Source organism: Marasmius oreades, chromosome 10 (assembly GCF_018924745.1).
Source record: "Marasmius oreades isolate 03SP1 chromosome 10, whole genome shotgun sequence".
Taxonomy (NCBI): Eukaryota; Fungi; Basidiomycota; class Agaricomycetes; order Agaricales; family Marasmiaceae; genus Marasmius; species Marasmius oreades.
In genome coordinates, this window is record NC_057332.1 from 2,338,759 (window position 1) to 2,355,757 (window position 16,999).

The 16,999-nt window shown below is 48.3% G+C and overlaps 4 protein-coding genes across 4 annotated transcripts; 3 read left to right on the forward strand and 1 right to left on the reverse strand.

Moving 5' to 3' along the window:
- Positions 1 to 1,518: 1,518 nt before the first annotated feature.
- Positions 1,519 to 4,099, forward strand: E1B28_002785 (uncharacterized protein; the record flags this gene model as incomplete). The annotated part of the gene is made up of 3 exons (XM_043159730.1): positions 1,519 to 1,747; positions 1,823 to 2,196; positions 2,258 to 4,099. Exons 2-3 carry the CDS (start codon positions 1,831 to 1,833, stop codon positions 4,097 to 4,099), a joined length of 2,208 nt encoding a protein of 735 aa, XP_043003335.1. The 5' UTR covers positions 1,519 to 1,747; positions 1,823 to 1,830.
- A 507-nt stretch (positions 4,100 to 4,606) lies between these two features.
- Positions 4,607 to 6,790, reverse strand: E1B28_002786 (uncharacterized protein; the record flags this gene model as incomplete). Its single annotated transcript, XM_043159731.1, has 6 exons — positions 4,607 to 4,622; positions 4,684 to 5,047; positions 5,110 to 5,698; positions 5,754 to 5,938; positions 5,988 to 6,057; positions 6,110 to 6,790. The coding sequence occupies 6 exons, from the start codon at positions 6,788 to 6,790 to the stop codon at positions 4,607 to 4,609; spliced, it is 1,905 nt and encodes a 634-aa protein (XP_043003336.1).
- Positions 6,791 to 8,506: 1,716 nt separating this feature from the next.
- Positions 8,507 to 12,148, forward strand: E1B28_002787 (uncharacterized protein). The gene is made up of 10 exons (XM_043159732.1): positions 8,507 to 9,068; positions 9,125 to 9,193; positions 9,252 to 9,743; positions 9,799 to 9,809; positions 9,874 to 9,914; positions 9,965 to 10,453; positions 10,514 to 11,174; positions 11,220 to 11,345; positions 11,403 to 11,478; positions 11,538 to 12,148. The coding sequence occupies exons 1-10, from the start codon at positions 8,771 to 8,773 to the stop codon at positions 11,792 to 11,794; spliced, it is 2,520 nt and encodes an 839-aa protein (XP_043003337.1). The 5' UTR covers positions 8,507 to 8,770; the 3' UTR covers positions 11,795 to 12,148.
- Positions 12,149 to 12,836: 688 nt separating this feature from the next.
- E1B28_002788 (uncharacterized protein) lies at positions 12,837 to 13,586 on the forward strand (the record flags this gene model as incomplete). Its single annotated transcript, XM_043159733.1, has 6 exons — positions 12,837 to 12,915; positions 12,986 to 13,070; positions 13,144 to 13,186; positions 13,256 to 13,311; positions 13,366 to 13,453; positions 13,518 to 13,586. The coding sequence occupies 6 exons, from the start codon at positions 12,837 to 12,839 to the stop codon at positions 13,584 to 13,586; spliced, it is 420 nt and encodes a 139-aa protein (XP_043003338.1).
- Positions 13,587 to 16,999: the final 3,413 nt, after the last annotated feature.

Genomic DNA, 16,999 nt, shown 5'->3' on the forward strand with positions numbered 1-16,999 from the left:
TATATAATGCGATCATAGAACCATAGGGACCCATAACTTCGTCAGATTCAAATTTCACCTAGTCCTGACTTCATGTTCGGTAGAGACATCTTTTCCAGATTCCAAGATTGATACAGAATTCCCTTGCTCAGACGAATGGCAACCACATTTCCCGATGCCTCTGCAGTCAACAGTATCGGGAAGCACCAAAGTGAGAAGAGATGGAAGTGGGTACGTGGAATAAACTGAATTGTATCTCACCACGTGGTTGGGAAGCTTGAGAAAATAAAACGTGTGGACAGATCGCCCAGCTTGACCAATGAATCGATGACCCTTTCATGCTTTTAGAAGGTGGACCGCGACCGTGGGGCGATGCACTGTAACTTGTCATTCTCACGGTCACGTTCCTCTATTGCATTGGCGTATTTGTCCGCTCCGAGCGTCTTGTCTGGCACCAAGTCGCTTCAGATTTGCTTTGGCTTCTCTAAAGACAATAATTTTTTTCGGGGAAAGTATTTATTTAAATCCGCGTCTCCGAAAATTGCTCATGTAACCAGATTAACATAGTTCAACTTAAAGCCATATTTTCAGGATGAAAACTTGCTTTCCTTTGTTCTCCTGTTTGAGGGTGCTGAAGTTTTGGCTTCAGAATCGGTCCTCGCTCCATATCGTACCCTTGATACTAGGATGGTACCGGATCTGGGGTTCGGAGTACAAGAACATCTCAGTTATCAAGTTGTTCAGCGATCTTCCTCGAGTCCAAGTTTCTAAATCCTCGGACTTGGCATGCTCCTTATCCTACGTATGTGAGTATCCAAGCATTGATGAAATACTGCTATGTACTTTGCAACAAACCTCCAGTCCCTACGGCTGCAGGGCGGCCCAGTATTCGGGGCGGGGATTTCTTTGAAGTTACCGATACCCCGACTCGACACCTTGAGCCCGTTGCTATGTCTAGAACGAGTAGGCACCGGTCCTGCAAGGGTGTTGGGCACTCAGTAAGGCATTATTATCATCAGGGTTAAATCCTTCTATGGACCCCGTAGGATACCGAAGGACCCCACAGATGCAAGTACCCAAGTACCTTTCGCTGTACTTGGCACACAGTGACATGGAGTTAATGGCCTAAACTCAGGTATCACTGGTATGTGGTGTTTCAATCTATTGTCATTTTTCTACCAGGTAATTTCGATGCGTTGCAGTACTGGCGATGAATTGGCGTAAAGTTGTACTAGCCTGTTATGGGGAGAGATGCGGGACGGCATCACGTCGAGCACTGGTATCGCTCTTCCTGCTCTGCTCTGGTCAGAAAGGATCAGGACCTAAAGTGCCCGAAAAAACGAGATTGCAGTTCGGTCTGATACCCTCCGATCACCATTCTTTGACTTCCTTCCTTGCTAGCGTTGCGTAATGGTACCTTGTAAAGCAGTCCTGGTACAGCAGTTGAAGGTCACTATTTTAACGAAGTTGGTAAACATAAATATTAACAGGTCACCTCCGAGCCAAACCCGAGGTTTCCTCATGAGTCATCTACCCGCACTTACCACGGCGATGTTCTACTTAGCCGCGGTTTCATGATCCCGAAAATTGCGGCGGCCTGTGGTTCCTCCCACCGTGGGTATGTATGACCTTTCGTGGTAATTCCCGCGACCTGAGAAAACCGTTGCGCAGGATAACTTGTCTCCTACCTCCCACATGTTTTCTTTGTAAACTCACAACTTCTCGTATTTAGAGCCCGGAACTACCTTCGAATCCTCAAATAAAACAGGTACTCCCTGCTCTCCCTCCTCCTTGGGTCCGCGTCTCAAGACTAATATTGTTCTCTTTGTTTCAACGACAGCAGGGAAGCGTATGGAGGTCACCCCTGACATTGGCGCCAGCTCCGAAGGCCTTTCAACTGCAGCCAGTAGACCTTCCAATGCAGGGAACCTGGAATCGGGGCGAGACTGGGCCATGAGTAGCGAAACTGAGGAGCTCTTCAATATGGAGCTACCGCACGCGTTGGAATTTGACTCAAGGAAATCAGACGATGCTACAGGGACAGTGAAGGAGGGGAAAAAGCGAGCGGCCCATAATGATCCATTGGAGGAGAGTGATGCCGAAGATGAATCCGAATTCTCCACCAATGCTCACAATGGAATGCCAGGCGTTAATGGCATGGCGAAGGCTAAACCAGCAGCGAAAAAACTTAAGCTGGAGGAGCCTAGTAACGCTCGGGTGAGTCTTATTAATACATAATCTTACTCGTTTTCTGATTCCTGACAACCTGCCGATGTAGAATCCACCCTGCTGGAGATGCAGAGAAGCGGATATCCCCTGCCTTGGCAATAAAACACGATCTTCCTGCAACGCTTGCTTCCATCATCACTGGAAATGTGCCACGAACCCACCTTCTATGAAAGGAAAGAAGCCGAAGAACAACACAATTTCAGCGAACGCTCTGAAGCACCTCCTCTGGCACCCTCAGACTGTCGGCTCGAACAACACCGGAAGTAAAGTGGTGGGGGAGAAAGGCAATCCAACTTCGTATTCTACAGTTTCTGGGAAAACATCAACAGTAACCAACAGTGCCTCTAAATCAGCGCCGGCCTCCTCTAAGGACATGGTCTCAGTGTCAGCGCCCACAGCTAAAGGGAAAGAAAAGGCAAAAATCTCCGAACTCGTCCAACCCTCGGGTCCGTCCATGTCCTGCACATCGTCAGGCCTCCCCGTGCTAATACTCGCACCCCCGTCGGTGTCCGCACCGACATTGAGGTTGGGACCACCAACGCCATTGCCGGCGTCAATTTCGACAGAATCATCCATGTCTGCATCTGCATCTGCATCTGCCTCGAGCTCGAGACATAATAGAAATCGCACGCGACGACAAGAATCCGCAGGAATATCAAAATCGAGTCGAGAAAAACCCGTGGCTCCGACATTTTCCGACTATGCTGGGGAAAAGGTGTCAGACAGGATTCTAGATTGGCCTGGACATACCAAAACTCGTTCGAATCCAAGGCGGAGTGCTCGTCCCGCCCGGAAAGAGTTTGATGCAGACACGGATGAGGAGGAGGAAGAACAAGGGGAGGAGAAACGGAGGCACTCAGCGGCGGACAAAGGAAAACAGAAAGCCCACGAACCCGGCGATATCTCTGAACTCTCTTCGCCACCCTCATCGATAGGGTCTACACCAGATCCTTCGTCATCTCTCTTTCCCACAGGCGCCCTAGAACCTCGTCCGCTTCCTACCACATCTACCCTCCCGACCGTCGTCACCACCCTGAATGCGCTAACCAGCATGGTCAAAACTATGCGAACTGACCTGGGTGAGGTGAAAGACACCACCGCTAGTCTATCGGGCTCGAAGAGCACCTTAGACTGGGGAATCACACTCGATAAGCTAAACAGGCAAGAGAAGCTTATTAACCAGCAGAGCAAGGTCCTCGAGGCGCAAGGGGAGATGATCCGTGCGATGGCGAAGAGTATGATGGAACTCATGGGGGAAAAATTTGTGTTTGACTTTGACGTGGACGAAGGGACAGGAGGAGGAGGGAGGTGTACGGGTGACGCCAGCGAGGCTGTTGAAACTGCCTTACGCCCAGTGGGCAACGATACATCGATGAACCAAGCGTCGACGCCGCATACAAGTGGCCAAGATAACGGTAAAGCCGTCGAGCAGGCTGACCGCCCCCTGGTCGTTGATACAGCGACCAATAGAGGTTCGGTCTATGTTCCGTCAAAACCAATACCAGTGCGAAAGGCATCAAGTGGCAGCACCCCTTCCTCCCTGACGTCTACGACCACTGTCATTACGACACAGCCTCATGAACTTCCGCCCCCAAGAGCCACTTCTTTTATGCGACCGCAACAGAAACCCGCAGTACCTCAGGAACCTCGAAATCAGCTCAGCACCCCCAAACCTGCGGTCGTTGGAGAACCATCGGTAGCCTCATCGTCTTTACTGTTGCGTCCTAGCAGTGCCAATGAGGAACGACCTCATTTTTCTACCGCTCACTGGTCACAGACAAGGGTCCATGACGATTCTGATGAAGAGAGAGATGAACTGCTCGACGATACACCGATAAAGCCGAGCCTTAAACAAGGTTGGGTTAAGACACAGATGATGGCTCTGCGATAGGCGGCGTTCTACACCTCCATCGGAGGTCTTAGGTTTTCTGCAACTCTCAGATACATGACAGCAGGATATCGTGGCTTGCGACGAACGTTACATATTCAAGTGGTTTTCAAGGACGAACTGCCCCTACTCTTGTAGCCTTCTTCGTTCTCCGCGTTGAAGGATGTTCCAGTGTATTTTTACCTACCGCCTCCGTCCCTGGCTCGCTACCTATGAACCGGGAAGAACATATTCGATACTTCTAGAACTTGTTGTAGTTTCTAAGCGCGAGATAATTCCACAGAGGAATAGAAACTCTATGTACATATACAGTGACCGTCCCATCGTCCCAAGAGAAGTTTCATTTCACTGTAATTCATAACAGAGGTTGGAAAGAACTATATATTTATGTAATGGCGGTTCAGCCAAGTCTAGCATACATAAGAAATTATAATTATACAACATGACATCTATAAAAAAGGTGTTCGAATCTGCACTATGGGCCCGCCACAGAATTCTAATACGCCTTCTCTACCATCCAAAAGTCCTACAAAAGTAATAAATTAGAAACGCACAACTGAAGCCGAAGGGGGAAAAAAGAAACATACTCTTCATGAATCTCAATTCCCCCAACCTGATCTCTGCGTGTCGGATCAACCTTCTCAACCTCCTCAAACACCCCTTCTACCATCTCCTCAGGCCCACAAACCCCGATCCCAAGCCCGCTTATCCTACCCCGCTCTTTGAACTCTTCTGATCCCAGCGAAACCGTCTTCGATATCGCTCCCTCTATGATCTTCGATATCTTCGGTCGCCCTGGCGAAAGGGTAAGGGTAGTCGAGCGAAAGAATTCTTCAGAGAACGGGAATTGGCCTGTAGGAGCGCGAGTATAAAATATTGATATTCGCAACGGTGTGAACACCGATTGTTGGATCATGGAGGTGAATATCGGAAGTAACGGTACAAGGGAAGCTGTACAGACGGGAAAAAGTAAGCTTTCGCATAAGGTTCAAAACGGTATGTTTCAAACTAACCAGGGTCCTGAACACACCATATCAGCTCAATAACTTTGACCCGACTATGCCCTTCCAAATCCTTCCTTATAAGATCTTGAGCCATAGACAGCCCAAAGGTGATCCCACTCCCTCCAACAATGAACACCGCAGCAGAAAAACTAGCGAACATCATATGTCCCGTTCCACCATAAGGACCCTCCACCCAAACTTTCACTTTCATTGGGTCGTGATCACCACCACCACGTCCTTTATGGTACCCGCCACTCTTCGCAAGGTCATACAACCGCTCAGTCCAGTCGCCAGCCTTTTTACACATCAAAACCACTCCTTCTGCTCCGTTCGGTATACTGGCAATCGTAAAGGGATGAACTTCCGTCCATCCAAGCAAGCCCATTCCACTCGATAACACACGAAGACGAACATGTTGACCTGCTCGCCAGCCTGCGTTGACTTTGGGTATTGCAATGTGAGTTATACCAAGTTCAGGGAGGGGCCGGATGATAGCAGTTGTCCAGCGTGAGCGAAGAAGGCGGAAAAAGTGGTCGAACAACAAAAGACCAAGAGTCGCATAAACATAAGGGGCAGTTCCGAATTTGTGTAGGATAGTCTACAAAGGGTATCATCAAGGCGATTTCAGACAAATGAGTGGAGGAGGCACATACGGATGGTATGAGAATGACCATGCTAAGAACGTGCGTTGACAGAAAAACTCTATACGCCTTATTCCTCCAGAACGAGGTTGAGAAGAAGTAGAGACAATCTAGGCAGATGAGAGCAATTATACCCCAAAAAGCCATTCTCGTCTTGACTGATGTCTTGATTATTCCCAACATCGTCCACTGATACACTACAAGATGGTCTGAGGAACGGGAGAAACGGGTATTTTTCGAACTCACGGTATCCCAAAGCATGTATATTGGCTGAGAGAACCACTATTCTTCCGATGAGCCGATGCATGAAGTTCAGCTGCACGGCGGGTGAGATAAACGTGGAACGGATCGAAGAATGATTGACATACCTTTTCGTATCCCATTCCTAACAGAGCTCCCAACACATTATTCTTTCCCGTCATGGCCAAGGCAAAAGGATACTGTGATATCGAAATCCACCCATATCGGTCAAATGCCTCGAAAGGATTGGCTCTATAAAATCCTGGGTAGAGCAGCACCGAGAAGTATAACACCATGGTTATCAAATTCCCAACCGATATACCAGGAGTGATCCGCCTCCTCAGCCGCTGCGCTACATGGCGTAGGAAGACGGGGTATGGTCGGACATGAGTCGGATAGGAAGGCGCTACTGAAGATCCTTTCTCACTGACTCTGCGTGCACTTCGGGGTACGTATCCTCGATTGTGAGAATTGTCGGTGGATAAGTCTCTGTGATTGGGTCCCCATTCACCGTTGAATTGTACACGACGACGTGTTCGAAGAGACTGGTGGTGTAGAAAGAGTCCTCCGAATATTTCCGATATAGACCAAAAACGAGCGAGGAGACGAGGGAAACGGAAGAGGAAAATGAGTGCAAAGGCAGAGATGATTATGAGGTCGATATGGTAGAGCAATTGGAACGACAGTCGATCGATGACATAGTGAGGAGGTGGGCTGCTTTGCCAAGCGAGGTCAATGAGGACAGTTATCGCACTAGCATTCGCAGTCCAAGTCGAACCCGCCAGGACAGTTGAGGAGGGGATGTTCATGTTCTCTTGAGAAATTTGGTAAGATGCAAAACAGACAATGCTTTTGTTTCGAAGCTCACCGACAGTTGATACGGCACTGTCAACGCCCAACAGTCCGACTACACAGGTGCTGTGATAACATGAGGCATCTCCGGATCCAAGTTATACCTCGACTACCCTTGAAGCATGGTAAGCGCGAGGCTCAAAAGCTTTTTGTGATACTTAATAGCCCCGGTACGGTGCTACTCTAGACCCATTTAGCAGCTCGTTTGTGTGGTCATGTGCTTTCTAGAAAAGGTACTCACAAGCAGCCAGTATCCTCGAGGCCGGAACGTTTCTTTGAATGTTGAGCGTTGAATGCGTTCTGTACAGGGCATGGGAGAGGCCTTCAACGAGATCAATGAAGAAGAGAATCTCGCATGCTGGGGCGTGCTTGAAATTTCTTCTGTAATAAGAAAGTCATGCTCGGTATATGTGCATGCTGCGGGAACGTGAACGGAAGGATGATAAACAAATCGTCGGAGGCCGGTAAAAGATATTGTTTAACGTGCTGTTTTGTGCCAGATTGGACGCTTTGACTCGCATGTCCTTTGCCTTCCTCCGTCCGTAGTGACAAGTTTGCCTAAGCTGGGGTTTTGACTCGTTTTTGGGTTTTCTACTTCAATAAATGATCTGTTCATTCTGCTCAGCTGCCGAAATAACAGTGAGTCATCGAATAAGATACATAAACGAATTAATGGGACGAACTTCATGCCATGAGTGATTTCATTTCAGCCTTCATAAAGATGACCATTGTCATCCTTCATGTGCTTGCAAAGAAATGACCATATAGCGTGAAAGAGCACGGTGCTATCCAAAAGCCTCTGCTGCTTCGTTTCTGATCTCTCCGTGGGCGATGACCTTACTGGCATTAAAAGGTCAGAGTGCGGCATCGTTCCGGAAAATGAAGAGAGCGGTTTTTGTGTTTCGGAATCGGCGGTGGTGGTGGTAATTGGAGGACACGATGGCCTCGCGCGAGAGACCAAAACCTCACCAATGACATGCACCCTTGACCTGCCTTATCAGATTCACTGGCATCATTCTGCGAACTTGCTTTCTCAAACTTCCGTTGATGCAGAAGAGGCTTTCTGACTCGAACCGACTCAATTGTGCTGTCAATCTTCAAGCTCAAGTTCTGGGTGAGCGCTTGTGCGTCTCTATCAAAAGAAGGCTTTTGAGTCAATAGACCCTTCTGATTTGGCTCAACCGTGGAATCTCTCGGATCCATTCACGGTTACGGTTACGTTGTAAGATTGTTATTGTTCTGTCCGTATCGTTCACTTCGTGGGGAGCGCGACTATGTGTATGTTTTGGTCCACAGCAACTTCGGCGGACGCAAGTCGGATCCCTCTCGATTCTCGAACGGCTTTATTTAAAGCTACCATCTTACTCTTCCTTCTGCTCGCGGTTATTCTGGTGAGATGCTAGTACATACTCGTCAACCACACCGTACGAAAGGCAGATTGAAACACGCATTTGGACTGAAGATAAAACCCACGCGGACCCACACAGAAATAGCTGTTCTCCACACAAGCCCCACAAGGCAGTCTTCTTTTCTGGAAATGTTCTGATGGCACTCATAGTTCAGTGAGTTGCTAATAATGATAATATATGAAGACGGAGATGCGTTGCCTCGGCGCTACGGTGCTTTGACTCACTTCGGACCATAGTTCAGGCTAACTGATACTTTATGCGATAGCGGGATGATCTTTTCGACTATCGAGCTGCCTACCTCACACTGCGAAATTTCAGAACACAAATAAGGATGCTGGCCGGGGAAATTCCAACGACGCAGTGTTGTTTGAAATTTTAGGCGCTTGTTAGTTGACCGTTTATGGCCCTATCTCTGATAGTAGTATCAGATGTCAGGAAGAGCTGACTCGTCTCGGATAGGCACAGTCAGATGTACAGAGTAATCGTGGGACCGGTGCAAGTGTAGGGCCTTGGCGTTTAAGAGGAAGCATGTTGCCTGTAAAAGAGAAGGGAATCCTAGAATCATTGTCCTGCCTTTCGAACACAGGATTACTAGCCATGGACCGCCAGCACCCTGGCTTTTTCCAATGCTCCTCTGACACACAAATTCCTCTCGGAGAGTTCAGCAATGTCACTGGGAACCAGCATCGCACTCACCATGGAGACGCGTACCACATTAACGAGTCCTTCAATTCGAGTCTTACGACCAGCTATACCACCGGACCTTATAATGCGAATGCCCCCTTCACGAACATACGACCAAGAACCGATGGAGATGGAATGACTCGTGAGTGTTGTTTGATCTCCTGCGGCTCGGCTTTATTGAATCGAGGTCCATCCTAGGGAACAATCCTCACATGCCTTTCCAAAGCAGCGGCGGAAGCCTGGAACCACAGTCACTGTGGAACGGTAGTGAGTTTCACTTTGTAACGTAACAGTATGCTGGTGTAATTAACAGTTCCTGGGCCAGACTCAAGTCAAAGTCACTTTAATGAACAATATTCACCGCCCTGGCAGCAGTCGCAACAGCCTCGCAACCCTTTCCACAGCGAGCAACACTCCCCTTGGGCCGGGCAACCTCGGAATTATACTACTAGTGACTATCCATCGGCCCAGTTCCCACCTCGAGGCCAGCAGTCCCAATTCAATGTTCCGCCAGACGTGTACCAGCAGCGCCGCGGTCTGTTTGATAATTCTCAACAAACTTCTCTAGAGCAATCGAATTTTACGCCTGGCGCCGTATCCCAACCCCGATCTCATAACCGCCACAATTCCAGAGAGGAATCGGCCAACCACGTGCCGATACTGGCAAATGCCGAGCAATCAAGGAGGGGGCCTACGCGCGCGCCTTTTTCCTCAACCTCCCACCTCCATCTTCCATCCATCAACTCCACTTTGCACCCAGCACCCAATCTTCTTTCGGACATCAGTTCTAACTATAATAACAGTGGTAACACTACTGGTAAGCGTTGTTTATGTTAACTGCACCACACAGATTTATTCCGTGTTCTTGACAGTGCATCATCAGGTCAGTGGCGAAACTCAATTCAGCTTCCAGAAGCTAAAGGGTCATAATGCCTTTATTACGACAGCGGACTGATCCAAGTGGCAATCTATTTCTAGTCAATTACCAGTACGAATTTTTCTTAGTTGTAAGCGACAAATCTGACGCATGCACAACAGCGCTTCAGACGGCAGCTACTCGCGTGTCTCCAACCCTTCTTCTAGCGCGTCCTCCCCAACCCCTTCATCTCTACCTGGAAGCTCGAACTCTGCTTCGACTGCTCCCTCCGGCACGCAAAGGATGTATGGCCACGACCCTTTTCTTATCCACGAATACTATGAAAAATATCTTCTCACCTGTTGCAGGGGGTTTCCTCTATATATTCTATCCCCGCTTCCTATTCTAGGTCAAGATCGTAGAGTCGCTTATAGATGCCCCCCTAAAATTGGTGATGTAGGAGTCATTCCACCTGCACACAACTTTGAGGCCCTTTTCAATCTCTTTACTGCCTCTGAGGGAGACAACGTGCCGCCCGGGGTTCTACCTGCTATTGACATGCCACAGAATAGCTCGTCGGGGGACTCTGTTTCAATGGCCTGTCACTATCGTCCGCATACCTCGTTCGGTAACGTGCTACAGAGGAAGTCGAGGCTTCTATCCAAAGAAGTGTTGAGTGCTCGATCACCTACCATACTCTGACTGGCCTGATATCTGACCCGTGTTTACAGAACTTACGAGCTACCGTTGAAAGGGTATTCTGCTGCAGCTTTGATCTTGCCACGCGGAAGCCACCAAGAGCGTCTGAAGGTCACATACAGAAAAGCAATTTTCAATCGCGTCAAGCGATATGGGCTTCAGTGGCTTGATTTCACTTCTCATACATCTTTTTACGTTGTTACTGGCACAGAAACTTGCTCCGCATGGGCAACTGCAGTATGGGATTCGGGCAAGTCGACTCGTGCCAAATTTCATAGCGGGAAATGGGATTGGACCGGCAAATACATCCATGGTCGTGGTGAGGTTAGGAAGTACCCGCCAACGAAAAAGGAGGAGAAGGAAGCCACTTGCATGGATCAGACAGCCTTCCTCATCGGCTTCTGGATGGATTGGTACGGGAACATGAGCGACGGGAGGCCAGGGCTACCGCCACAGTCCCAACATTCACCCTCAAACCAGGGTGGTGGGGCCTTTAACCCTGGAGGTGGTTCCGATTCAGCACCTGACAGGTATTCCGGTACATCCAATGAACCATCGGGCGCGGCTCCACAGACGTATCCGTACGGTCCCGGCGGCAATAACTGGTTCACTACTCTCAATAATTTGCATCCTGTTTGCTTGGACGATTCGAGTGTTCAAGAGGTGAAAATTCGCTTTGACCTGGATATCATAGTAAGTTCATCTCTTTCCTTTTTCCACTCGACTAACGTCGCGTAGAGCTATAGACAGCCTTGCCAACTTATCAACAAGTTTGGGTACTTGCTGGTTCGTTTACTCGACCCGGCTGCCTCTTTCGGACTTTTCTTTTCACACGACGATCACTGGATGAGTGTTATAGAGGAGGTAATTTTGTTCAAAGTTCCCCGTCCTGATATCGAGTGTTGACTTGGAGCTCCATAGTCCGACGACGTTTTTCCGGACAACGATCAGTTCTGCGAAAGGTTTTGTGCCAAGTACAAGTACGTGCTCGAAGACGGTGGGTAGAATTTCCTCTTTTTGACAGAACACTCGCTGACGGGGGTCTTTATACTGCAGACACAATATTTCCGGAAGAACTCTCAGCGAATTCGAGCACAACTCCGTTTCAACGAACAACGATGACACTCGTTTTCCCCCATCATGAAGTGACGGCGGTCGTCGAGGTTCGGGGTCAACGACCATCTGTGGAAACACCTCTCACAGCCAGACCATGCGCTGGTTCGATGCCAGGACATAGCGGATCCTCCTCTCGACAGATCCAGGTAATTCACGAGAGCTTCATACACCATTCCCGAACCCTTATTTCAGTGTAAACCCCCTTGTACTACAAGGAAAAAATCTGGCTCCCCTTCTGCTTTCTTCTCATGCTGTTGCTTGTTTTATGAATACTTCGCTATCACTGGTATCTTCAACTATCTTTTCCCATCGCTCTCAACCATGCTTTCGTAACAACTTCTTCTTGTACCGCACATCTAGCAAACGTTCACGACACTTCTTTACGGATCACAAGTTGGAGTATGGGGTATCGTCCTGCCGCGCAATGACAAGACGTGCAACGTTATCCCGGTTTTTTTTTGCGATGTAGTTCAACAAGTATCATCGTAGATCTATAAACATCTAGATTATTCGCCAAATTGATTTCGACATCATGACTCCTCAGCGCCTTCCAACGGTGTGTCAGGTAGTTGCTTAACCTAACGTATGATGCATGATGGCTGATTGAATTACAAGTTACAAGTGAACACAATGATATATACAGCTGCAGACACGGATTCAGTATCCCGAGCGCACCAGTTCTCATGTCAAGCACCACCCAGTGTTCCGAAACAGCGAGAAACTATCAGAGGATGAGATGATGCCGCACTGGATCGAGGCGCTAAACTTCGCCTCGCGCACAGGGCCCCACCTCTCTCTCGCTGGTCTTCTCATTCCCCTCTGACCTCCACTGACATCCCTACAACACGAAGGTTTGAGCTAATTGACTTGAAATCTTACAAGTTTATCTACCTATTCTTTGGCGTTCACGTTCAGGTCTGGTCTGGAACACGTTTCATGGTTTTTTGTTCTCGCCGCCCATAAACTTACCGAATGTGGCCGTTTCGATAGGATCACGAGCCAAGCGCGGGCTGTTACTGACAATTGGATTCAGTGTTCTCACCGTTTATAGATCTGTTTCGACAATTCGGTTCGCGGTTCGGTTTTGAAATGTGAACATTTGAACTCTAATTGCAGCTAACATTAAAGCTTAGCAGGTCATTTTGGTATATAAGGAGGAAGGTCAGGACAGTTAGAGACAGCAAACGGGCACTTCTCGTAGCCTTTCTCAACAGTTTCTAACTGCTTCTTGCCTCTAAGATGCATTTCTCGTTCTTCGTCGTCGCTGTCGTCGCTCTCAGTCAAGCTCTCGCCAGTCCTACTGAGCTCGTCGACAGAAGTGCGTCTATTCTCACTCTTCTCGCCGCTCACTGGTGCCGCTGACGTTGGTCGATCCTCTTTTCTTCCAGCCCAACCTGAAATCGTCAGCTGCTACAACAGTGGCACTAAATCTGACCGCGCGCCATTTGTGGCTGCAATTGACCAGTGGTGCGCGTAAGTCTTTCCCTTTTAATTTTGATCCCACTACAACTAGAGAGCTTATTGAAAACCTGCCTCTCGCCAACAGAAAGGTCATCGGAACGCACCTGAACAATGGTCAAGAAGTTAGCGTGAGTAGATGCTCAGACCATCCAATCGCCTGCATTTCTCCTCAAAGCTGACTGGAACCGCTACCGTAGACCGTCTTTGAATTCGGGGCTGTGGATTATTGGCTCTCTGCTAAAGCTATCAATGGGTATGTTGCGTTTTTGCGATAAGCCCCGTTCAATGACGTTTATCTGCGCTCTAGGTGCTCCTTCACGATTGACGGAAATTGTAATCGTCTCCTTCGTCTCCCAGTCGACAGGTGCAACACTGGTGGTGAAAATGGTAAACAGGTGAGTGGTTGACTAGTTCTCGCCATATTGGGGGGTCAACTTAACTAACGATGGGTCTGCATAGGGTGGTGTTATGACCGACCCATGTGGACAATGGAGAGCTGATCCTGGACGTGATGGTAATTCTAGCTGAGGACATCCGGTCAGGCTACAGCCTTAAAAGATATCAAAGCACTCGATATCACGCAGATAGGCCGCCAACCTAAAATCTTCGTCCAGAGCCCTGGGATTTCGCAAAATTTTCATTTATTGCTCTTCATATGACTACACAACCTAAAAATATGTTTTCATAGCCTGAGTATGTTTCAACAAAGTGATTCAGATGAAGCCTACTGTACAGAACCCTGAGCATCCTTAGCTTTTACGTTTCAACTCCAAAGAACGGTTTAAAGTAAACGGAGGAATGAAGCGGTCATATCGTGAACGTCGGTTACCATCCTTTGGAGCAGACTAAATTACAAGTTGGCAAGTTCAACTTGATTTCCAGTTTCGAGCCGACTTCTCACTAGCACAAAGTTGAGAAAAGAATTGGTCAAGCACCGTTTCCTATGTCCCTCCTCACCTCCCTAATCTCCTCCACAAGAATAAGATCGGGATCTCGTCCTTTAACCTCCGGTAGGAGACTTTTCAAAGGAAACGAAAAGAAAAAGTCACAAACGCAGAAACACCCAAGATTCGGGAAAAACTCACATGCACCAAGGATACAAACGCCAAAAAAAAACTAAACCATTTTTAGGCATTTAACAACAAAGTAGACTAGAAAAACGCACTCCAAAGTCACAACAGCAGGTATCCTTGCTCAACTGGTGAACTCCAAAGCAGAGATAATGGCTCCGGCTGGTAAAGCCCAATGAGAAATGAGCTGATTTTCGCCGATATAGAGTGATATCAGGTGATAGACCTGATATCAACTGATACGGAATGATTTAGTCGCCGATTTTGATGCCGCGGGTCTTCTTTTCGTGGCTGTGATTTAATTTTCGTTCCGTTCTTACATCCAACGACTTAGCACTACAAAGTACATAGTCCCAATGCCAGTGTTTTACTCTCCACTACGATGCCGTCCAATGAAACCAGAACATGTTACTGCCAGAAGTATTGCCAAGCTCCGCCAGAAGGTCGCAATATTCCATTATCAAGTTGGTATCGACATCAACGTGCCCTTAAAGAGCAAGCCTGTGGAGAGGGTGGAGAGCCGCCAGAGTTTCGAAGGCGACGAAAGACTCAGGTGCGTGTAATTGTTTCATCAGTTGTTTGTATATGGGCTAACACAGAAGTATAGTCGAATAATCTTGCAAACGGCGAAGCTGACGCAGGTTCCAGTACTGCCGTGCACAACGTTGAAACTGAAGGCGCTTCAGCTGGTGGGCTCGACAACAACAACAACAATCCTACATTTGAAAATGGCCGTTGCCCGACTGAACCTCTTGAAGATTTTTTCGACAACTACACCTTTCCTTCTGAAGATTTCGGACACAACGTTGAGGAGGAGCATGTAGAACCTACCGATGATTTCAACCTCGATGGAGAAGAGACGGTCCCGGCAACGTCGATTACATTAGACGACCTCTTGATGCACGAAGAACTGCTGGAACAGATCCGGTCCTACGACTTCGAAGCCGAGAGGGAGCAATGGAATGATACTGAATTTGACTGCTTTGTAGACCCACCCGAAGGCATTTGGGCTACTGACGACCCTGATATTAAATTCTCCTTCCAGTGTTATCTCTCCCTCTCAGCCCACTGTTCCGAAAATGCATACAAAGCAGTCCGCCAGTTCGTGCTGGAACGGTTTCCTGACAGCAAGATGCTCTCTTTCGAGCAAGTACAAACTCGGCTACGTACGTTCACAGGGGTTTTGCCTTTGCAATTCGACATGTGCGTTAACTCGTGCATGGCATTCACTGGGCCATATTCTGGACTCGAGGAGTGCGGTTACTGCGGTGAGGCGCGATACAAGGCTGCTGGTTCCCTAGTTCCTCGCCGTCACTTCACGACTCTACCACTCGGTCCTCAGCTTCAAGCCTTGTGGAGACATCCCGAATCTGTTGCCAAGATACGAGAAAGACTTGCTCGTACCGAAACACTGCTGGCTGAACGTGCAAGTGGAGGCGTCAAACTGTTTGACGACATCTATTGTGGCTCCGAGTACTTGGATTTGGTCGCTTCAGGGCAGCTCAAAGAGGACGACATGTTGATTGCCATCTCAATGGACGGTGCTCAGCTGTATCGTGATAAGGACTCCGATACGTGGTTCGGTATTGCAACCATCCTCAATTTTCCAGGGGAGATCCGGCACAAGAAGGAACATGTACTCCCTCTTTTCACTATTGGTGGCCCTAATGCACCTAAAGACTACGACTCGTTTCTTTTTCCAACCTTTGCTCATCTATCTGCCTGTCAAAGCTCTGGGATCCGGATCTGGAATGCCGAAACGCGCATGCCATTTGTCTCCCATCCATGGTTTGCCTTTGGCATGGCAGATACCGTAGGGATGGCGGAGCTGAGTGGTTCGGTCGGTCACCACGGTCGCAACGGTTGTCGACTCATGTGTCTAATGCCTGGCAGACACAAACCTGGAGTAGGGATGTATTATCCAGCAATGCTCCGGCCACATGGCGACAATCTACCGATAGGATCTCGTCATGACAATATAGATGTCAACACCATTCGGACTCGAACTGCAAAAGAGTACGACGATCAGGTTCATTATGTCTTGTCCTCCAAAACAACACGCGAGTACCGAAAGCGTCGAAAGGAGACTGGTATTTGCCGACGTTCAATCGTATCCTCTCTTCCCAAAGCCATTCCAGCACCCAGATCGTTGCCAGCTGATGTCATGCATCTTTTCTATAACCTTGTTCAATTGCTGTCGTCCTCTTGGCGAGGCGCGATGGATCACGCTGCTGATGATCACCCTGGATCTTGGCCCTTTGCAGTTCTCTTCGATAAAGCTGTCTGGCAAGCTCACGGTCAACAGGTTGGTGATGCTCGAAAGTATATTCCGGTATGCTTGGAGGCCCGAACACCAAGGAATCCAGCCGAGAAGATTAATAGTGGATACAAGATTGTGGAGTACTTGGTTTACGTTTTTGGACTCTGCCCAGCTTTGCTTTATGGTCTCCTTCCGGAACCCTTTTACGGACATTTTTGCAAGCTTGTCTTTGCAACTCGGGTGCTTCACAGACGCCGTATACGACGTCAAGATCTTGTTGATGTACATCAAGCATTTCTGCAGTGGGTTGTAGAATTCGAACTCCTTTACATGAATCGGGACATGAAACGACTTCACTTTGTACGACCCTGTGTTCACGCTCTCACCCATCTTGTTCCTGAACTACTTCGGCTTGGCTCACTCCTGGAACTCTCTCAGTATACAATGGAATGTACAATCGGAAACCTTGTTCAGGAACTGCGATTACACTCAAACCCGTATGAAAATGTTAGCCAGAGAATTATTGAGCGGGCTCGGGTCAATGCCCTTCACGCGATGGCCCCGAATTTATTCCCAGATGACCCTACTCTCAAACTACCCCGAAATCACCT